Source organism: Amia ocellicauda, chromosome 18 (assembly GCF_036373705.1).
Source record: "Amia ocellicauda isolate fAmiCal2 chromosome 18, fAmiCal2.hap1, whole genome shotgun sequence".
Taxonomy (NCBI): Eukaryota; Metazoa; Chordata; class Actinopteri; order Amiiformes; family Amiidae; genus Amia; species Amia ocellicauda.
The window spans coordinates 11180642-11203503 of record NC_089867.1 but is presented as its reverse complement, the minus strand read 5'-3'; the positions used below and the strand labels follow the sequence as shown (position 1 = coordinate 11203503).

General features: G+C 39.9%; 2 protein-coding genes across 3 annotated transcripts; both read left to right on the top strand.

Moving 5' to 3' along the window:
• The first annotated feature begins 148 nt into the window (after positions 1 to 148).
• sacm1lb (SAC1 like phosphatidylinositide phosphatase b) lies at positions 149 to 19296 on the top strand. 2 transcript variants are annotated; one of them, XM_066691517.1, is made up of 21 exons: positions 149 to 235; positions 4622 to 4719; positions 5093 to 5167; positions 6030 to 6157; positions 8998 to 9024; positions 10223 to 10372; positions 10914 to 10973; positions 11544 to 11577; positions 13161 to 13262; positions 13727 to 13812; positions 13975 to 14061; positions 14300 to 14368; positions 14468 to 14547; positions 14662 to 14760; positions 14978 to 15110; positions 15417 to 15492; positions 15579 to 15651; positions 15758 to 15851; positions 15973 to 16065; positions 16181 to 16238; positions 16638 to 19296. In XM_066691517.1, exons 1-21 carry the CDS (start codon positions 207 to 209, stop codon positions 16772 to 16774), a joined length of 1788 nt encoding a protein of 595 aa, XP_066547614.1. In that variant the 5' UTR covers positions 149 to 206; the 3' UTR covers positions 16775 to 19296. The 2 variants fall into 2 exon arrangements, with proteins under 2 accessions (XP_066547614.1, XP_066547615.1); XM_066691518.1 differs by lacking the exon at positions 8998 to 9024.
• A 1582-nt stretch (positions 19297 to 20878) lies between these two features.
• On the top strand, positions 20879 to 22826 carry snrpd1 (small nuclear ribonucleoprotein D1 polypeptide). Its single transcript, XM_066691174.1, has 4 exons — positions 20879 to 21022; positions 21774 to 21850; positions 22214 to 22405; positions 22603 to 22826. Exons 1-4 carry the CDS (start codon positions 21009 to 21011, stop codon positions 22677 to 22679), a joined length of 360 nt encoding a protein of 119 aa, XP_066547271.1. The 5' UTR covers positions 20879 to 21008; the 3' UTR covers positions 22680 to 22826.
• Positions 22827 to 22862: the final 36 nt, after the last annotated feature.

Genomic DNA, 22862 nt, shown 5'->3' with positions numbered 1-22862 from the left:
TATTCAACTAGATAACCGTGTCTTTGTTGATATACTGTATGCACACACTTGTCTGAAAGCGTATTAAATAATATCCTATGTTTGCACGGTTTGACGGTTTAAAAACGTGTCCTCCGTAGCGACAAGCCTCCCTTCGTGACGTCACCCGCCGCGCCTCCCCCGGCTCGTTGACACGTCACTGAGGTCAGAGAGACACCGAAGTAAAGATGGCGACCGCCTACGAGAGCTTCAAACTGTGAGTACATTACATTTCACCTTTATCCCCAGCCCTGCTTAAAACCCCACAGCGTTGGGGGGTAGGGAGCGCAATGTAAGGTGGCCCAGAGCACCGGGCTGGCGTTTGTTTTCCACCCTGTTGCGGTGAGTTTTGCTTGCGGCTCCTGCCATTGCCATTGCCGCTGCTGGACGGAGTGCTAGGAAGTGGTGATCCGCCGAGGTTATATTACCAGCCGGTGCCGGTACAGTGACTACGAGATGCCGCATTTGTGTGACTGGCCCGTTTTGTGTTGGTCCGCTGGACAGGCTTTATTGATGGTAATTTGAAACGCTTGGAAACTACACTGACGGGATTGTCTCCCCTTTCTTTCCATTGCCAACCCGTGTCCAACTCCTGCTTCACTCTTCACTCGCCACCGGTCCCCCAACGAGGCATTGGCAGCGAGATTGCCATGTTTTTACATTTATTTTACTGATCATAACGTCCCTGACTTCCGCTATATTTTGATCTGAAAGCTCACCTGAATGTCGGCCATTATAATATAATAACGTTAATAAAGACCAGTGATTGATTTAGGAAACGGATCTCCTGTTGTAAGGAGTCTGAAAGTGCTTTCTAAAATGTTGCGGTATTTGGGTAATAAGTGTGGGGGTGGACATTAATTTGTGCAGTACAATCATATCACCAATGTCAAAAAGACATTCAAAATCCAACACCTAAACAACGAAAAGGGATCAATAAATCCTGCTTCTTGATTAACTTGGTGTTTGGATCGGTTTCATTAGAGTTTGGCTCAAATAACCTTTGCAAAGTATTTAATGAACTCCAAATGATGATTTTGAGTGTGATTAAAAACAGCTATTTCAGAAGGATGCTCTAAACATAGCATAATGGATTTAATGCATGCTTTACGTGCATGCCTGTGGAGAGCCTATGCATAACACCTGGTGGAAGTTTAAATTGTAATGTATAGTGAGAGAGCTGCATTTGAAATACTGTCACTTAGATGTATGTCTGAGTGAGGAGGGTGGATAGAAATAAACCCATGTTCAAAATAAGATTAGACTACAAGGAACACTGGGTCAGTGCAGGAATCGCAGAACAGGCTTTAGTTAAACAGCACTTTAGTTTAGTAGGACCTGGCTAAATGCTACAGCAAGTGGGCTGTTTACATTGTTATTGTTGGGGGTTGAACTGTATCTTATGCAAGTAAAATAACAATACATTAAAACTGATAACCAGAAGGGGAAAAAGCAAAAACAAACACTTGTCAGCCATTTTCATTGTAGCTATAACTATCCTGCCCTATGGAGTAATACAGTGGTTATTAATGGCAGGAAAGGAAGCTGAACGCAGTGGGATAGAAGCTGGTAAAGTCGAGTTGTCCCTGCTAGAATTTGCATCCATGCACTGCAATAAATCTCCCTTCCCTCTGGCTCGTTATGTTGTGGATGCATGTTGCACTGCTGACAGAATCAAAGTTCCAGCATCTGCTAATCGTCTGTGAACCGATCAGTCCTATTACCAATCCTCATCCTGTCATAAATACAGGCTAATCTCGTCTGGTTCATGGGAGATTTACAGTGGTGTGTGCAATGTATGCATAGACTTGTGGTATCTGGGCAGTTCACTGTGCTGGAACGCCTTGTTGAAGGCAGGGCAGTGAGGTATGTGCAGGTCTGATGTAGTCCTGAAAACCGGAAGCCTCAGTTTGTGAAAGAAGAGACCTGTCCTGAGTTTTGAGTAAGCTAGCTATATACCAGCAGCATTATTTTATCCCCTGTGAATATTGAGCTCTTTCAAGGAGGGAAAACTCATGTATATTCAAGTCCTGTCTCTATAAAGACACGTGGATTGAATTGGAGAGGAGTGTCACCTATGTGGGGTATTGCACAGTGGACCATACATTAAAGCAAATTGTATACAGAGTAGATGTGTCTTGTATTTGTAGAAGTTCTTCTAGATTGTGTTTTTGTTTATTTGACTTTATGCCTTTATTCGAAGTTCATTCAATATCAATTGCGTTTAAAAAAAAAAACAGTAAACAAGTTATTCGGTGCATGTTAGTTTAAGAAAATGTAGAACATCATCCAGTAGTTCATACCGTGAAGCAAAACACATTACAAAGTACAGTAACTGCAGCAAATGAGCTGTAGAAATCGGATTTCTTTGAATCACATGCACAGAGCAGAACTTTAGTAAACAGATGGTGCTTTCTTTGATAGAACGTTGCATGCGGCTGCATTATATTTGGAGCGCTCGGGGTTTGTCTAGTTCACTCTCACCTAGCCAACCTGGAGGATCTGCCATATTTATATGAATCTACGAAGTCGTTTGAGTTTGTGAATGGGAGACAAGTCCAAAAAACTACATGTTGCTAGGCTTCTCCACAACAAACCAGGGCGTCTTTTGTAAAAGCGAAACGTTAGTTTTGAGGCCTACATTGTTTATAGTTGCTGGGTTAATTATAGTAGGGCAAAGGAGGGTTCAGAGTTGTCTTCTGTGAAGAGTTAACCTCCAAGTGCTTATGTACTGCTTCAACATGCCTGTGGATTTGTCGTATTTGTTTTGCCAAATAAATGGATTTAGATATCAAAAACGTATTTGCATGCATCCCTTCAACCCTGTGGGAAACCCATTTGTTAAATAGATTGTTTTGGTAACATTGTGAAATCTTCTGAGCTAATTATCTGTATAAACAGTTGACCTACTATATAAACAATAGGCCTTTAATTTTAAGTGCCCAATAATTTTTAAGCTCTGGAAGTTGCAGAATTGCACAAACCAATGAAGAGTTCACTTCAGCAGACTTTACCTTTGCTTAGTTAGCATACTGGCAATTCTGTGTGTCAGCAAGACGTCTAAAGGTTTAGCAAATTGCATTCTGTCTAAAAAGCTTATTGAATGCATTGCTTACTCCTGTGCAGGCTATTCCAGTATTATTAATCCTTAAACAATTCCGGACTGGTAGTTATGCATATTGATAAAATAGAAATGTTCTGGATTGTGCCTGTACAGTGGTGTTACAAATAATAACACCACTGTAATTTAATGTGAACTTTAATACTGTGAAAGAGGACACATCTACAAACCATCATGCCTGGATAAATACACAAGCCTTAACTAGGGAAGATAGGCTAATGTTTTAAAAGCTCTCCATTAGGGTGGGTGCATTTATTACAGCTTACGTAGTCTGTGCTGTATGATTTGTGTTCAGTCTTTGTTATGAAGATGTTGTTTTAAGCACAGAGGAAGTGTTTACGATGATTGATAAATGATGAATACTGGGTAGTATTGATATTTCGTAGAAGATACTTTTCTTTATAGTTTTATATTGATTCATTTTTTCAACTCGTGTAGTGCTCTGTAACAGTGCTCTCCAAGCAGTCCCAATGTGCTGAGGAAGAGAGGAGACGCTGCTTCCTGTCTCCCTTCAAACCTAACGGGCATAATCGCATTGTGTGCTTTACCATCCCTAAGGTATTGACCTAGTACATCACAGCACTGTGATCACTGGTTCATCTTGTCCTAGTCTGATCAACAGAAGTGCTCTGCTGTGCCATACCGTGTAGCAGTAAGTGGGGGGGGGGGGCTCCACTCCACACTGGTACTGCAGCGTTCATGACTCGATTTGAAGCCCTGAGGAAGCAGTTCCTTTTGATCTAGGCCCTCCTGTGCTTCTGGCGTTGAAGTGGGTGTTCATAAGTTGTACCTACTGCATTGCTCCTGTGGCTTTTGCCTGTTAGCAGGACTCCTCCCAGGGTTATTTTTTAAACTCCTTTTCCTTCTTCAAGATCCTATAGTATAGTGTAATGCTTCAGCATCTACAACTGTTTAAGTAACAAGCTACTAATTTGCTTTGCCTTGTCTGGGAGTGAACAAGTTTGTACACTTGGAGGTTATCCGTGCCCTTCACACTTACTTTTAAGGTGACCACTTGCTTAAGCGCTGGGGTGTGTTTTTGTGGCTTGCAGCCATCAGATGTAATTTGCATGAGCTGGAAAAACACAGACTTCAGGGCCTTCCATTGCATTAAAGTTGGGAATAATGTGTATCTCTGTCAGCTGTAAGTGACATGAACGAGACTGTGCCTTCTGGGGCTGTTCTGCACTGAATAGAAATCAAGACCATGAGGGTGAGTGCAGTGGATAGTGGAAATTTAAATAACTGGTCAGGATGAGAACAATGAAAAGTACACTTACCAGAATGATTGTGATTAAGTATGTTATATTTAGAAAACCGAATGATCAGCTATCAGCGATCTTGTGTGTAAATTCACTTGCCACTACATGCAACCTCGTGACTTTTATTCTGTTTATAAGATGGAGGTCACCTCACATTGATGCAGTGAACTATATATATTTATTTATTTCCCCCCCCCCCCCCCCCCATTTCCCTCCACAGGCACACAACACCAGAGAAGTTTTACATAGAGGCCTGTGATGATGGTGCTAACGATGTCCTCGCCATTGACCGGGTGTCAACTGAAATGACCCTCACAGGTAGGGAGGGAATCTTTCCTGTACCTTTTATGATGTCATTGGCTAGACGTCACTGTTGACAGCTGTGACAATAACTAAAGTGGGCTCAACAAGCAGGGAGAGACCCATCGACCCCAAAACCTTACCGTGCAGAATAATGCCAATTGTGCACTTTATGTATTGATTTAAATCTAAACAAGTGCTTGTACTACAGCATGATAAAATCTAGTTCCAGTCTTTATTTAAACATTGTCCTAAGCTGTTGTTTGCTTAACTTATACCAGTTTGCCATCCCGTGCTTGCTAGAATGTACCATCACAGATTAAAAGGTGTTTGTGTTTGGAGCACCCAAAATCTTCCCAGAGATTTTAAAGCTCTCTTGATGTTTCCCCAGTTAAGAAGGATGTCCCTCCGTCAGCGGTTACTAAGCCGATATGTGGAATCATGGGAACAATGCGCCTGGTTGCAGGTAGGAAAAGTGTGTATGAAAACCATTCCTCAGAACTGTATCCACTGCAGACCTGCACCAAAGTAATATCCCATTTAGCCACTTTTGTTTCTGTACAGCCCATGCTATAAACAAACAAATGAAAAACAACACGTGGTAGATTAGTGCTGCTTAAGCAGAGTTTGTCAGTATATGCTGCATCATTATGTAACCCTCACTTAAGGCCATATTTGTGATCTCTTGCCAGAAACAGCAGAGCTACTGCAATATTAAAAACTAAAATTGCACTGCTGTCTTCTCCCTATTAACACAAACACTGAAAATTATGACTCTCCACATCTACTCCAGAGAACAAAATCCTCACAGAAATCACAAATCTATTTAAAACACCAGGCAATAAAGGTAAGAAATGCAGTTCTTAGCAGCACAATTTTACTGTAGTTCTAGCTGTATGTTAGAGCTCTTGTGAAATCCCCAAATGCCAAGGCACTAGCAGAAGGTCTACATCATTTGTAAATGAACATTCTCAGTTGAGAATGCATTGCAGACGGTACGCCCAGTTGCACATTTTGTTTAAGGAGAACAAGTTTGTCCAGTATTGTAAATATTTACATGGGCTTAGAAAATGAGTCCCAACTGCAGCTTTTTGCAGGACCAATATAGTGTACATATTTAACTGAGTGATCACAAATGTGTGTCCCAAATAAGATATTTAATTTGAAGTTTTGTGCTGTAAAAACACCACAGATGTCAATCTATTTCATCTGGTGAAAATACATGTAGCTTTGTTTCTTTCCACAGTGAATACAGCAGATCCAGTTCCTGTGATTTAAATGCACACAATGAGTGTATTTTATATCCTGGGGTTTGTTTTTCTACACAGGGATGTATCTTATTGTTATTACCAAAAAGAAAAAGATTGGAGACCTGTTTGGCCACGCTGTCTGGAAGGCAACCGATTTTGACATCATATCTTACAAAAAGACTGTTCTGCACTTGACAGATAACCAGGTAACACAGCTATATTTCAACTGTTCTGCCTGCATGCATTTATTGAGTTCACCCAAGGGCTGGACCTCTCAAAACATTAAACCTCAAAACCATTATTTTTCACTTTATTTAAACAGGGAATATATATGTTCTTAGCGGTTTTATTGGTCTAATCTCACTTTACTGCCCCAGTTTTAATTATTTATTTAGGCATGTTGAGTCACTACTGCATTCCCAAATATGCCTAGTAGAAACTGTGTCTCACAGTTGTGTGAGATTAAAACTGTGGTGCTTTGTTGCCAGTCGAGACAGACATGTCTCCTGTTGGTACCCTCGGCTCCCTAGGCAATCGGCCTTTAACAGCAGCAGATGTTGTGCAGCATTCCAGGGTATCCACCTGCTGGTTCTCTCTCAATCCCCATACTCAAGCAGTTTTAATGGATAAATCACACTGGGCCCTTAGAGTTTTCCATTTTACCAGCTATCACAGCAGGTCTATAGCTAGTTGCATCACTTAATGACTTTTCCCATAACATATTGACTTCATCATGTTAAGATATTTTGTGCAATGCACTTAAATACAAGACACATTTAAGGGGAAAACGTATGCTTTGAAAATGTTTTTTGTGAAAACTGTCAGTCTCCATGTGTAAGGCAGTGTAAAGAGTTAATAATAAAAACTTCAGGGCTGTGATAACTTAAGTTTTTATGCAACTGACCACTGGACTGTGTTTGACTTAAGCATTTAAGGAGTGATCTGTGATCTTTGTCACAGCTGTTTTCAGTCAAGTTTATTATTGTTGATTTCTATTTTAATGTATCATTGCATGTCAGTCTTGCCTGGGTTGTTTGTGAGTGCTGTGTTCCATAGCGATAGTGGGGACTGATTCGTTTTGACATCAATATTTCAGTTTGGTGTGGAGTTCTTTAAAGTACTAGTTTCTTTATTGGTTTGCTCTGCTTTTTCATTAATTTCAGATTTGCATATTTTCTTGTATGTGATTAATGTGATTCTCTGTTGGTGTTACCACATGAACTGGCGATAACATATTATAGCGAACACCAATGATTAGACAAACAATTGATAGAAGCTTAGGTGGAGATCGTTGATTCCTGATTTTAGCAATTAACATGTTCTACCATGATGTTGTGGTTATGTTTTAGATTTTAATTATTTACTGTTCATTTTACAAAGTGCAGCTTTTTAACTCTACATCAGTAGTTTATAACGCACTGTGCTTTTGAACACGAGTTGCTTTGGATAACCAGATAAACAAACCATAATAAGTGAAGCTCATTATCAGGATATGAGAAGGGGAAGGAAGTTAGCATCACCCTCTTGTTTTGTGCACCGGTACCTTAACCTTATGATATTATTTTCAGCTGCTTCAGCAGTGATGCACTTCCTGTAGTCATTTCTGAAGCTTTTCTGGAAATTGCTAGTTGCCAAGACCAATAACATTAACAACAACAATAATAAAAAACATATAAATAAATGCTAATTATAATAACGTATTATATTAAAGGCACGGTTTAAATAACCATTATATTTCTGAAGTATTATTTTCTTCTTAAGCTAAAAATCCTATAAATGTCCCTTGTTGCATATTGTACATCAATCTACATCTATATCCCATATAGAGATGGTGGGAAGGGTTATGCAGTAATTGTCTTGGTAGAAATTAATTAAATTTAATTCTATTTTCTATTTCAAGTAATTGTGAATGTGTTGCATTCCAGTTTATAAATAGGGCCTCAACCTTTTTCAGGTTTTAATTCTGATCAATTGAAGTCTTTCCATTTATTAAAAGCTGATTTTAATTAAACTCAGGAATTGGATGCTAATTCTGAAACAAGGCCACTTATTTTTACCCTCCAATCTTGGCCTCGGATTGTGTTTTGCTTTAATCTAATTTGAATACAGTTAACTAGTGACATTAATTGCACGACCCCAATCCTATTTTAATTCACTCCTCATTATTACAAAACTGCCTGATCTGTCAGATTTTTGCCTCTGCTGCATTATCTTATTGTTCTAATTTTATTCCCCCTGCTACTTTAACAGATATGTCATGAAGAATATTAATTGCAGCCCAAAACTGCCATGTATGGATTTTAACAACCCCCAGAGTTTAAAATCCCCATTACTTGTTCAGAGTGAATGGAGGCAGATGGCAATATTTTAGCCCTTATCATAAGTTAACTCAAGACAGGGACCCATGTAGTCTTCCTTTGCACTGTTTTCTTATCTGAGATTGAAGGAAATACTTTCACTGCAGCACCACTCTTGGTATTTTCACTGCCAGCAAGTGAGCTCAAATCAAGAACCGGATTTGCAGGAAAAACAATGAAAGGACTCAGACCTTTAAAACCTGGATGTGTGCTACTGTGGCTAGTATTTCAGTATCAGCCAGGAACTGAAGGGGAAACTCGGCATTATGCAGCATTTTAAAATTAACCCTATGCAAATAACTGATGTTCAGCAAAATTGCTACACGTCAAACAATTAAACCTCAATAAAAATGTACTCCTAATGTGTATCCTTTTTCAGTTGGCTTCTAGACTGTTATTAATGTACTGAGAATTCAAATATGCAGATCTAAACCCAGCTTTTTTTCCAGCATGTAAAAGCTGCTCTGTTATATTGCCTCAGGGCCTTCAGATTTATTTGATTTGTATTTATTTTACTGTAAACAAATCTATTTTAACTAACTGTTAAGATATGTAACTCATCTATAATTATGAACTGCACATAGACAAACATGACCTTATATAATAATCTCCCTGGTCCAAAAGCATTGTGCAGATTACTGTGCCTGTCATGTGTTGCTTTTCACTGGAAAAGGCTCATTTCTTTGCAGCTGACAGATTATAGAGAATTGACAAAGGTAAGACAGTTGTTTCTAATGTCTTGGCTTTAAATGTAACCCTCTAAATAAAATGACAGTCACCACATTTCTCTTGAAATGTTGCTTTTCAGTATAATGATGTTGAATTCATAATTGTGACATTAGGGAGGCTTATTACCACCAATGAGATAACAAATTCTACAGACAAATTGCAACATCAGACTTCTGTTAGTGTACTAAACTACTCCTCTCTCTCTGCTTGTATACATGCATGTATTTTTTATTAATTTGTCTGAAGTTAGCACATGTGCTTATCTTGGTTTGATTGCAGATGAAATCTTTAACATTCTTGTATAATACATTTTGAAGTGTCATAGTTTAAGCAGACCTCGTGCTTTAAAGCTCATAGTTTGGACTGGAGTGAAAAAGATTAATGAGAGCACTTACAAGAGGCATAAAAGCTTTGGGAACTCCTCACATCCGCATTCATTCACATTTATGTGAGTTTTGGAGCAGCAGACGGAGTAGGAGAGAGATGAGAGGTCGAAGAAGAAAAGGTGTGACAAAGCACAAAATAAAACTGCTGATGGCGGTTTATATTTATATAGATATAGTGGGGGGTAGGGTAGGCAAGTAGCAGGTCTAGCCTGCATTTGTGACCCATGCACTGAACATATCAGATTAGCACCAGAAAGAGACGGACTGATGTGAATGCCAGAAATGGGCTGAAAAATCAATAGAGACGAGAAACTGATGAAACAAATGATGGCATACTTTACAAATTAGGGCAGCTCAATAGAGCAAGAGGCAGTGTCATGAGCCTGGCCTTCTGTGTGTTTTCCACTGCTCTTCATTACATTGTTTTCACTTTGTAACATGACAGGCTACAAGTTCCTCAGTGGAGTTGAGGAGTTGGTAGTTGTCTGAAACCCACTTGTTTTTTAATTTAGAGCACAGGATGTTATTTTGTTTCTTTCTAAATATGTGATCCCAAATTCCCACTTTGTTCCATGCATTTGTTTCTAGAAGGTTTCTTATTCTAAAGCACCACTATGCAGATTTAATTGGTGTATATTAACATAGTTAACATGAATTATAATGAAAAGGTGCATTTGAAGTGAATTATGTTGTGGACTGTCTACTATTGGGAGCTAAAGGCTTGGTGTATTCTAGCTTCAAATGTTAAAATCTCATACTTTACACTGATTTCTAGCATTTGTTTTATTTTCCTCAACAGATGCAAGACAACAAGTCTTTCTTGGCCATGATCAACAATGTCTTGAACACAGATGGCTTCTACTTTTCTACCAACTATGACCTAACACATACCTTACAGCGACTGTCCAACACCAGCCCGGAGTTTCAGGAAATGAGTCTCTTGGAAAGGGTAAAAGATTACCATCACTACCGTGGGGTCTGTAACCATTTATGAAGGGTCTCGGCCCAGTGTGCTTTGCAAGAGAGGGGCGGGGAATAAACAACCAGAAAAACATTGGTTAAAATAATTAATAAAGCCTTAAGCCATGTAACCACAGTTAGTTCCTTGACAACTTGACTGTAGATTCTGAAGATGATGACGATCTAGCTTAAAATGCATGACAATGAAAAATACCTCAAGACTTTAAGCTTGTTCTTAACCATGTTCTTAAAATTCTTGCATGGCATGGAAAGAGAAGACCGCTATGGTTGGCCACCAGAAATATTGTATAACCTTTCAATGTCTTGTTCAGCAATAATTCAATCACACAACATGGTTTATAAAACCCTGAAGTGGAGGGAATGAGGCATAGCACTGCACAATGTTTCCTCCATGTATTATCAATAAATCCCACTGGTTCAGATAACAACCACCACTGAACGTCCCCCAGTATGTTTACAGGCCGTATGTTTTGTATACTGAGATGGTGTTGTCTGTCTGGTGTCTGTAGGCCGATCAGAGGTTTGTGTGGAATGGGCACCTCCTAAGAGAATTCACAGCACAGCCTGAGGTGAGTTCAGCTTTTATTCATTTTTACTGCCCTTTCTATAGTCTGCTGTTTTTCCCTTTTCCCATTTTCTGTTCAAGAGTTTCAAACCCAGCTCATCTATGCACCCTAGCTTTACTAGTTGAAAGCCAAACGGCTTTCTGCTGGATGGGGAACCTTATCTGCTGTTTCATCATAATCCAATGAATTATGCTTTCAAGTGGATTAGCACTGACCCAATATCCAATATCCCCTGTTTTTCCTCAGTGTGCGTATAAGCAGGACTTTACTGGCTCTTTCCTGTTGTTCAGCTTCATTTCTGTTTCAAATTTGAGGGGAAATGTCTTTTATCTGTTTTTTCGGGGTTACAGTAAAACAAAACAAAGTATGCACCAAACACACAAGATTAGGAGCAAGAAATTACAGTATTTATTTATGTTCAATTCTCATTTTGTTTTTTTCCTTTTTTATTATTATGAACAACTGCTCTGTCTGAATGCTGTCATAGCAGGTTGACATTGATGGTAGCGTGGAGGTGGAGAGACTATATATGTTTCCACACGAATTTATTTTCTTTCCCCCCGATCCCAACAGCTTCACAAGTTTGCATTCCCAGTCCTCCACGGATGTATCCTTTCACAGTGCTGCTGTGTGTTTGCATTGACTTGCTCTCATCCAGCTGTAGTGCGGTGTAAGGTAGAATATCAGAGACGGATGACAATGTCTATTTAACCATTCTGATGGCAAATTATGAACCTGTATTAGACAACTTCAACTACATCTCTGAAAGGCATTCGTCACAGTTGGCACAAGTGTATAAATTGCTCATGCTTCTGGATGATGATTAGAAATGGTCACAGTTTGCACGAGGCACCTATTAGAGTTTATTTTAATACTGTTTTCTTGACTTGTAAATAGAGCTTGCTAATTGTGTCCAAGGCTTGTTAATAATGCCCTAAAGTGATTAAAACGCTATGTAAAGCTTCTTTTGAAAGGATTAGCTATTTCACATGTTTTCCTCTTCGAGTGAAATTTCAATGTGTGTGAGGGGGTTATTGTGCATCTGTCAGAAAATGTATGATTGAATACATTCATTCCCCAATATACTCGACAAATAATGTTTCAACTGTATCTTGCTGTGGAGTTGTACCTAATCCTCTGGCCAGCTTTTCAACCACTAATTGTCCTGTTGATGCAGTTATAACTCGCCCTGTAATCTAGGTAGATTATGTGGTCTGAAATGTTTTTGCCTGCTATTGCATTGCTTAGTTAGATACAGATCTGTTAAGCACATACTTAGGTAACTGAGGAGTTTCCTATTTATATAGGGCACCTGGCATAGTTTTATTTGTATCATGTTACATGGGTTGAAGTAGACATTATTACTGCTTTGTGAACAAAACAGTGAGGAAGTCAAATTAGTGTGCATGAGTTGCCAGAACGCCACAGGCTTCTGTGACTAATTCAGCAGCCGAGAGATCTGAAACCAAAGCTGCAATTCTGCATTTCTACACTAGCTGGTAGCAAAGGCCAGTGCTGTGATCTATTTTCATTACATTAAAAGTAAATGTTAATGGATTACAGTTAAGGTTAGCAGATGCATTACATTTATCTGAAAGGTAAAGTAGGATATCGCTGGATTTTCTGGGCCTCTCGGTACATGGCAGTGGTGAAGTTAATGAAAGATCACTAGCCAACATTTATTCTACAGTCGGGACTGTGATAGAATCAAGTCTGAAGAGCCGCTAAAATAAATCTGTACCGCAGTATTGTAACGACACACCACTCTGCCATTTCTAACCAGTTGTCACACGGTTTGCCTTGGGGAAGACTGGCACCACTGTCACCTCCAAAATAAGAGCATGAATATGAACACCGATAATGTGAGTGATTGCTAGGAACTGGAATAGTAGTTAAATGTAGTTATTGCAGAATGGTTTAGGATGTCCGCTGGGGATTACTCACTCAGATATAATGCAATTTATGTTTGACAAAAAATAAAAAACTTAAGATCCCCAAATGTGCTTGTAGCTGGTCTTGCATCTTAAAGCATTCACAGGAATGAAATGTACAGCTGCTGCTTTTTCAAATTACACTGAATAGGAAAGGCACCTAACAAGGTTTAAATGAGACTGATTAGAAACTTTCATTTTGTAACAAAGTACAGGGTGTTTTGACTCTGTTCGAGGAGTTTCCTTAACCACACTTCAGTCATTGCTATGAAATCTTGCTGCATCAATGGGAAGATCTTTGACTGGGTCATCATCTCCAGGAGAAGTTGTTTCCGTGCGGGGGTGCGGTACTATGTGAGAGGTGAGTGGCCGAGCTGTCAATTATTAAACTCTACTGCCATTTCGGTACCCTTTGCGTGCTTCCTTTTAATCGGTGCTTTAACAACTTCTGTGCCGTCTTTGTTGATGTCTTCTCGCTTACAAATAATTGACAGTGTTTACTTTTTTTTTTTTTTCTCATGAGATTCTATGAGACCACCATCCAAATTTAATCTATTTTAAATAACTTCATCCTACATACATCTTTAAAAAAATATTGAAAAAGACTGTTCGAACATACAGCGTTGACAGGTGCTAAAAATAAATGTATACATATCAGTCGATTGATTTTCACACCATGAACAAGGTCACGGAGTACTAGCGCCATCAAATCTTTCCAGGCAAAGGTGTACTAGTTTAATCCAGTATATTGGTGTAATATATTTTAATGACAGTGTGTGTTATATGTCTATTTATATATAATGCAGACTGCTCCTGTTCTTCCAGGTATTGACTCTGAAGGTCATGCTGCAAACTTTGTTGAGACGGAACAGATTGTGCAGTACAATGGAGGGAAAGCTTCATTTGTACAGGTGAGTGGATAGATGTGTGTGAGCACACGGTTACAGAGATCGTACGTTTCATTTCTTTGACTGTTTACAGGGTTGTTTAGAAGGACCGAGTTTGAAGCACTTCAGTGTATAATACTGAGCATGCTGTGCGATTGTTTCATGAGATGTCTCTGCTCTTTTCAGACCCGAGGATCAATGCCGTTCTTTTGGTCTCAGAGACCGAACCTCAAGTACAAACCAAAGCCGCAGATCAGCAAAACAACCAATCATGTATGTTTTTAAACTATGCATTTTAGTGTCTTTTAAGTGGATTTTACACAAAACAACCACAACAACAAAACTGCATCCCTGTTTACCATCAAGCTTTTCTCCTAACTACTTAAACTCCCCCACCAACAGCTCTGTAAAAAAATACAAAATTGGTTGTTCTTTGACTTTGACATTGTAAATCTTTTCTCAACTCTTTGTCTAACTCTCAATAAATCTATTTTATCTTTTCCGTACTTAGTTGGATGGATTCCAGAGGCACTTTGACTCTCAAATTATCATCTATGGGAAGCAAGTGATTTTAAACTTGGTATGGCTTTTTTTTTTATATTAAACTTTTGTGTGTCTATTGTTGGAAAGCAGGGGTTTTCATTCCTCTTAACAAAACAACCCTTTCTTTTTTTTGCAGGTAAATCAGAAAGGTTCGGAGAAGCCCCTGGAACAGGCCTTTGCCAAGATGGTATCCAACCTAGGCAATGGGATGGTGAAGTAAGTATGATCTGCAGCCATGGATGGTTTTGTATTGCTGTATTTTATTCTGGAAAGAGTGTAAATTTGCCCTCAGGACCTTAATGATTGTTTTCCTATTCTCCCTCCATGTAGGTACATAGCCTTCGACTTCCACAAAGAATGCAGCCGGATGAGATGGGAACGCCTGCAGATTTTAGTGGACATGGTCGCAGAGATGCAGGATGAATTTGGGTACATTTTTATTTGTTTGTTGGTTTGTCTAGATGCACAGGGAGTTCAGCTCTGAGGTCACACTGGCAGACTGATCTGATGGCTTGTTTATCCCTGACCAGAGAATTTAGTACAGCCGTCTCTCTCCGATGTGTGCTGTCTTTTCCACTATCTTGTGCATCTTTAACGTGTCTTTTGGCGCTCTAGTAACAGTCTCCTCACCCTCTCTTCCCTGCAGTTATTTCCTGGTGGACTCAGATGGCAAGGTGCTGGTGCAGCAGGAAGGCACCTTCCGTAGTAACTGCATGGACTGCCTCGACCGCACCAACGTCATCCAGAGCCTGCTGGCACGACGCTCCCTGCAGTCCCAGCTCCAGGCAAGGCCTCAGCCCCCAAGTCTCCTCCAGAGGGGACCATTGTGTTTTAGAGATCGTTCTTCAGGACTTTTGGGTGGTGCTCCAGCCCTGGTCTGGGTGTCTGTACATAAACATGCAAATATTGATCAGACCTGCCTAGATTCACTACAAATGTTCTTAGCATTACTTCCGTCATGCTCATCTGAAAATGTCTTGATGCTGATTTTCATCTTTCACATTTAAATCGCCAGCCAGTGTGTTCTCATGCTATGGTTTGATAACTGTGGCAGTCCATACAACCTTGTATCTACTCTATAATACTTGCAGAGACTGGGAGTTCTTCACGTGGGACAGAGGATTGACGAGCAGGCCGATTTTGAAAAGATCTACAAGAACGGTAAGCGGTCAGATCCTGGGCTTCGTTCGAGACGCGCACCTCTTCACTCCAGTATTTTAACCTCCCGTGTTTTTGTGTTTCCTTAGCGTGGGCTGACAATGCTAATGCATGTGCCAAACAGTATGCTGGAACTGGGGCCTTGAAGACTGACTTTACGAGGTAAGACTCGACTCTGTGAAAGTCACACCCTTATTCCTTGGTACGTCATTAGAACAAAGGACACTTGTTTATATTGCGGTTGATGGACTTTTGCTAATGTGTTCAGGACTGGGAAGAGGACTCAGTGGGGGCTTGTGATGGATGGCTGGAACTCCATGATCAGATACTACAAGAATAACTTCTCAGATGGCTTCAGACAGGTATCTTGCCCTTCTTGTCTTACCTGTACATAATGTCCCACAGCTGATGCAAAAGCAGTTGCTCAATATGGTTCCACATGCCTGGTGTGACATTGTCATATTTTACACGTTTCCTGTGCAGGACTCCATAGACCTCTTCCTTGGGAACTATGCGGTGGATGAAGCTGAGGGTTCAGCGCCTCTCCATGTACAGAAAGACTGGAAGTTCCTCACTGTGAGTTCCAGCTGATTGTTTTTAACAGAGAAGTTTAAAAATACACTCATAAGTGAATTAGTTTCTCAAGACCATATTAATAAAAAATAAAAAAAATTCTCTCATTCCTTTTCAGTTGCCTATCATTATGGTAGTTGCGTTCTCCATGTGCATCATTTGTCTTCTTATGGCCGGTAAGTGAGCTTTCGGATACAGTTTATTTTTGGGGGCATTAATGAGAACATGTGCAATTTAAAATAAGAGAACCCATCTAGACTGTAGCTCTGACCAAAGCAAGCTCAGTATCTTAGTTTTAAAGAGGACGTTGCTATCGATTACCGTTGTCATACTGCAATAAAAAATTTAAAAGGTGACTTTGAGCTTTAGCCAGGCTTTCTTAATTTTGTTTTTCTGTGTTCTTTTTGCCAAGAGCATGCAAGGGCAGGGCTAATATGACGAAGGCTTCTGTATAATGTTTCTGAGCAGAGCAGGTGTAGCCAAGCGGAATTCTGCCAAATCCCTTCTTAGCCGCTGCCTGATCCTGCAGATTCTTGTGCTGAACAAAGCGCCCATTCTTTTCTGTCCATTTCCAGGGGACACTTGGACAGAGACCCTGGCCTATGTGCTTTTCTGGGGGACGGCCAGCGTGGGGACGGCAGCCATCATCCTCTTCAACGGCAAGGAGTTTGTCGATGCACCCAAGCTGGTGCAGAAGGAAAAGATGGACTGAATGTGTGTGTGTGGAAAGCAGCTCGGTCTCCAGGACTCCTCTCTGCCGGCATGGAGTCTGTACTGACCTGCTCTCCACACCATGGAAAGAGGCTCTACTTACGTTTTGTTGTTGGTTTTTGTTTCCATTTTGTTTTTGTTTCTTTATTATAAATAGAATATGTTTATCATTAAGAAACAAACACTGTCTTTGGTTGTTCAGGGTGCGTTTGGGATCTAAGAGTTGTTTCTAACGTCTAGGCAAAAAAAACTAAACTAAATCTCGGACGCCTTACGAAGGTGAAATACATTTTACTGTTGCCTACATAACACGCTTCCATGTGCAGCACCTTCTACAACCAAGAGGTTAATCTTCCGAAGGAATGTCAACAAAACAGTCTTAATCTGTCCTGGCCGGGTGAGAATGAACTCCCTTCTACCCAGAGGAGAGGGTGCAATGTTCGGGCTGTGGCTTTTAGATGGCGCTCCCTCACCCACCCTTGCAGTTGTTAATGGAAAGCGTTTGCACTAGCGTAGGTCTGACAAGAAATGTAAAGAACACTAAAGAACAAAACCAATATTCCTACTTCCGTGAATGCCTAAATGAGTTCTTTATATGGTCTTGGTGTATTTAATCTGTTGCTGATTTTCATACCCTTTGTACCTCTTCTCTAATGCTTTACTGAGAAATGGATAGGAGTCAGATTCATGCAAATTGAGAACAAAGAATATTAAAGTAGGGTTGGTGCAATGTTACCTGTCTAAATGGATTTTCTCCCTTTTAGTTCATTGGATTGAATGAAGTTTGTCATGTACGCATAAGCTATTCTACCACAAAGCCTTATTAAAACAAGACATTTCAAATCTAACATTTAGAAGGTTAATTAGGAAGCAAACGAGGGGAGAATGCAATAATGTGACCCTCTGTTAACTCCTCTACCCCCTAAAAGACCTCTGTCTTTTTCTTATTACAACTATATGATCTCCTGTAGGAAATCCCAAGTGTGCGTGTGTGTGCGCGTGTGTAATTTCTGTGATTGGAAATAATTTACCAGGGGTGACAAACTTCAGAAAGATGTGCTTTTGCTAATACAAAAGAAAATGCTGCTAGAAACTATAGGAAAACAAAGCTGAACTCTGCAAATAACAAGCATACCTCGAAACAGGGTATGAATTAAGTAGTTGAAAGTAAATTGTACCAACTATAAGATCATATAAAGTTCCCATTTAGTAAGGACCAATTTCTTGTGAATCCATGCAAGTTGCCACATTGATGTGGCATCTCTTTGTGAATAACTGAATTCCCCCGCCCACCCCCATTGTTATGTTTAACAGGATTAATTTATGTATGTCTCACTGGGAAATGGCTACTGCATTTTGTCTTTGGTGGTAGTTTGGTATTGTCTGCTGTATTTCTCTCTTTGTAGTTCTGTCGTGCTCTCTCAGCTCTGCAGTTATCACATCTCCGCTTGAATTACTGCCTTACCTGCTGTTGAGTATTGGGAGGAGTATTGATAAGGGTATAGAATATGTATCTATAATGTATATTATGATGCGATGCATTCTGAAACTGGGTTTGAGAGTGACATCACTGAATCAGAGAATGTAAAATTGGTGGTCATGCCTTCTATGTGTCTTTTCCACTTTTAATTTAGTGGTCCAAAGCATAAACCATGAACAGTGTTAATACATTCATCATACTGTGCATAGTTATTTTTTTCCTAATCAACTTTTATTCGAGATGAACTTACTTAGCAATATATATATGAAATCAGACTCCTGAATAGAATTGTTTTAACCCATGGTGCACATAACTTGCAATATTCTGTTACTTTTTTGCATGGCATTCTTAATTGTTTGTTTTTGTTTTCTTTTTTTTTTTCTAAGCGGTTTACCTTGATAAAAATGCTTTATTAGAAAAGTACATGCTGGGATTTGAGTTTCAGCTGGACAGAACAACTTATCAGCTAATGGATTTAAAGAAACATCAGCCTATGACCAAATAAGGCTTGTCTTCAGTGTGATCTTTGTAAAGAAGAAGAAAAATCTCTCTCTCTCATATATATATATATGACTTGTAAATGTTAATTTTCTAAAGTGTGCAACACATATTTCCATGTAATTATGTACTGGATATATTTCCTTGCCCTTCATAAACCATATACCCCTTCATGAAAATGATAAATACATGTGAAGCTAGATTTGAAGTTAACTATTTGAGAGCAAAAAGTAAGATTCATATTGCATTGTACTGATGGCTCATTTGGATGTATTGCTTTATTCCCCTTAACTGTTCATGTACTAGAGTAAGATTCCTCATATGTGGATAACGGATTATAGCACAATTACTTCTGATCATTTATTTTCACTATATATAGATTTCTGACCAGTATGCACTTAATTTTACCATGATAGTTAAGTGGGAGTTGGGAGAAGGGTATTACCTATGTTTGGATTTAGTCATTTTTCAATATTTTAACTCCTTATAGTTTTACAGGAAGTTTTTTCTCCTTAACTTTATAATAAAAATCATTGTCAGATCAACATCTGCTTCAGTCACCGTTTTTCTGCTATAGGGCTCCTGTTTTGCAGCATTTGAATTTAAAGATGTATAAACTGGTATTTAAAAACAGTAGTAATAAGCAGTCAGGGATGAATTGGGAGCATGAACCATTACTGATGTCTGTTGGGGAAACAATTCTGCCGCAGCTATCTCTGTGTACTGAAAGTACGCCCTCAATGAATGCCATGATAATTCAGAGAATTTGTCTGTAAATACTTATGTTAGAGAAGCTTTGCCTTAATTTGAACATGTATTGGACAACAATGTCTTATTACAAATAATACAACAGAATTTGAATTTAGAACACTGTAACTGTCAAATATATCTAAAAGCATGAAACGACATCGAATGGCATCACATGACAGGAATGACTGGCATGTCTAATGTTGGAGTCCAAGACTGAATAGGTACCTGTAAACTCTCCACTTGTGAATTTGTCAAAATGGCAGCCACAGATGTACTGTGCATGCCCAGGGCTATGAAAGGTCCAAGGACTTAAACCCCTATTGTATGTGGCCCTGCTGTCAGATTCAGGCACATTCTTTTGTCTTATTTAGAAAAACTTGTAAATATGCAGCTTCACCCAAATTGCTTTTTTTTTTTTTTTTTTTTTGTGGATGAGACTTCTTACTCTTTCTTCCTGATATATATTAGATTCAAATTCCCATACATTCTGGACTTCTTACATTTATAAACATGGATATGATCTCTTGATGACAATTTAAACCCAGGCAAGATCGCAATGCATGTGATGGACAAATGCTACATCCTAATTTCTGCAATTTGTATGTATTTATATATTCGTGTTTTTTTCCCCCTCATAGATAAACTAGCAGAATATCTACATTGACATCTTGCTGTGGTCGCAAAATAAGATGACTGATCAAGTTGCTAAACATACATTTGTGTTGCTGTTTTGTCTTCCATATTTAAAATTGCAGTGACAAAATAATAAAAGTATTGTTAAGTCAAAGTAGTTCTAGCCACCATAACCACAAGGGGCTCAGAGCAAACTCATCTCTCTCATATGTCTGCTATGCATAAACAGTATGACACCAGTTGTGTGGATCTCTTCCTTGTGTAGTCCAGGTAAGCAGTGGAGAGAAAACAATGAATTTCAGGATAGTTGAAGGTTATTGTCATAATCTGTTTAATGTTACTTGTGACTGTTCATAATACTGCATTCTTTTTCCCCCCTCTCAATACTGTCATTCCATGTTTTAAGTGGTTTGTTTTATTTTAAAGATTGAATAAAGTCTCAAATGAAAAAATGGCAGTTGTCTGTGATCATTGTCTTGATGCAAACCGGTGTTACTATAATACTATAAAAACGTTTGTTGACCTTACTTGAGCACAGTTTGACTAACCCTAAACTACACACTTTATTATAGAAGTTTGTGTGAGAGGAGGTGGGGTGTGCAATATTTAATCCCTTGATATTTAAATATTTAATGTATGGGAATTTGCCATTTACAGTGGTCAGTGCAAGAGTTCCTCCAAAAACACAGGCTCCTGAAGGGGGCGCTGTGACGCATTCAGCCCATGTGCTCGATCGCTTCCGGGTCACCGCTGTCGATCACTTCCTGGTCATTCACTGATTTAATGCCGGAGCGGCTCAGTCTTGCTGTGTCGTTTCCAGTGTAATTTTTTCCAAACTTTGGTGGGGGATTTCTCTGCGTAATCTACTGCCAACATGAAACTCGTACGGTAAGACCATTAGAAAGCATCTCCTGCCCGTGTCCACGTCGGGGGAAGGAGCAGATCGGAGCGGTCGCGCTGGATGAGTTTAGATTGGGGTTGCGATCCGAGAGAGGGTTTTGTGTCTGAGGAAGGACGAGAGGCGGGAAGTGAGAATGAATGAACATTTTAACTAGTCTCCAGGGCCTGCAAATAAGCCCCAGCGACGTAACGTATACGACCGAAAAACACAACCTGCTCCGTATTTATGTATTTAAGTTATTCTAGCGTTATATTCCAGCACAGTGCGAGTGGTGTGAAACTACCCTCGATAATCGCACGATGCACTGTTGGGCTTGATTGTGTTGTGTTGAGGCTGTTTCTGGTTTTGTGCACATGTCTGGTTTCTTGGATCGTGTGTGTGTGTGAGGTAGTATTTGCTGGTTGTACGTTACTCTTGCACAGTTTCACAGCACTGGGCTTGTGTGAACGTAGCACGTACGTATTAGAGACGTAATGGCGTCGGCCTTCACCAAAACATCTCCGCAATCACTAGTCCTGCCTGAGCTCCCTGGGCAGATGCATCCCCTTCACTCTGTACAAGGTGATAGGTCGGATTTGTTCAAAAACACACTTTTTTTTATGTATCTGCAATGCTGAACTTGTTCATGTTGGTGTTTTTTTTTTCTGAATTCCTTCTAAATATGCATCAAGTCGCACATACTGTGGGGTCCATTTGTGTGATTTGTGTACCTTGCTGATTGTTTCGTTTGCTTTCCAGATTTTTGATGAAGCTGAGCCATGAAACGGTCACCATTGAGCTGAAGAATGGCACCCAGGTTCATGGCACAATTACAGGTGAGCTAATCTAGGGGCAGAGGAGGACCCGGGAGAGACCCCCCAAAGCTGGGCCATGCTCTCCCTGCATCTGATGTCTTAAGAGATGTCGGCACCAAGTTCCTTCACAAAGATGATCCTGTTTGCGTTTGAAATATGATGCCAACATGAGTGGGGAAAGTGTGCTTTTCAGTGGAAATTGTGACGGTGTATAGCTACCTTTCCAGTTTGTAGTATAAAATCTGCTGCAGCACCTTAGAATGAAGTGCTGGGATGGTTTTCACCGTCTCTCGTGTGTATAAAGTGCCTCTCGGCCTCCGCTTTCTGTATGTGAGGTATGTGATATTGTAAGAAGGCTCACTGTGTTGGATGTGTGCTGTGCAGGTGTGGATGTGTGTATGAACACTCACCTGAAGGCTGTGAAGATGACCTTGAAGAACAGGGAGCCCGTGCAGCTGGAGACCCTGAGCATCCGTGGGAACAACATCCGCTACTTCATCCTGCCCGACAGCCTGCCGCTCGACACCCTGCTGGTGGACATCGAGCCCAAAGTCAAGTCCAAAAAGAGAGAAGCAGGTAAGAGCTTCTGCAGTAGATAGGACGGGCTTTCATCCGGACTGGTGTACCATATTTCTATTAGGAATGTGTGATTAACATTTTATACACACTATAAAGTCTGCTGATTGTAAAAGTGCTGCGGCATAATGCCTGCTGCTGAGCTGGCCTGACTGTGCCGATCACTGATCTAACTCGTGGTGGTTGTTGTCTCTCAGTGGCGGGCCGTGGCCGGGGGAGAGGCAGAGGAAGAGGCCGGGGCAGAGGAAGAGGAAGAGGAGGACCCAGGAGATAATTCACTCTGCTGTGCCATCGTGTCTCCTGCATATGTTTGTACAGGTTTTTTTGAATTTTTTTTTTTACTTCACAGGAAAATGTTTTTGACACTGAGGTGTAATTTTTTTTTTTTTTTTTTTATATATAATAAACCGTATTCCTGATACTATTGTCTCCTTACATGAATCTTCCTTCATTGGTT

Coding starts and splice junctions, on each gene's coding strand:
- sacm1lb (XM_066691517.1), top strand. CDS start 207: ATGGCGACCGCCTACGAGAGCTTCAAACT. Junction 15,493..15,578: donor TGAAAAGATCTACAAGAACG/GTAAGCGGTCAG, acceptor GTGTTTCCTTAG/CGTGGGCTGACAATGCTAAT. Junction 16,239..16,637: donor CATTTGTCTTCTTATGGCCG/GTAAGTGAGCTT, acceptor GTCCATTTCCAG/GGGACACTTGGACAGAGACC.
- snrpd1 (XM_066691174.1), top strand. Junction 21,851..22,213: donor GGTTCATGGCACAATTACAG/GTGAGCTAATCT, acceptor TGTGCTGTGCAG/GTGTGGATGTGTGTATGAAC. Junction 22,406..22,602: donor GTCCAAAAAGAGAGAAGCAG/GTAAGAGCTTCT, acceptor GTTGTCTCTCAG/TGGCGGGCCGTGGCCGGGGG.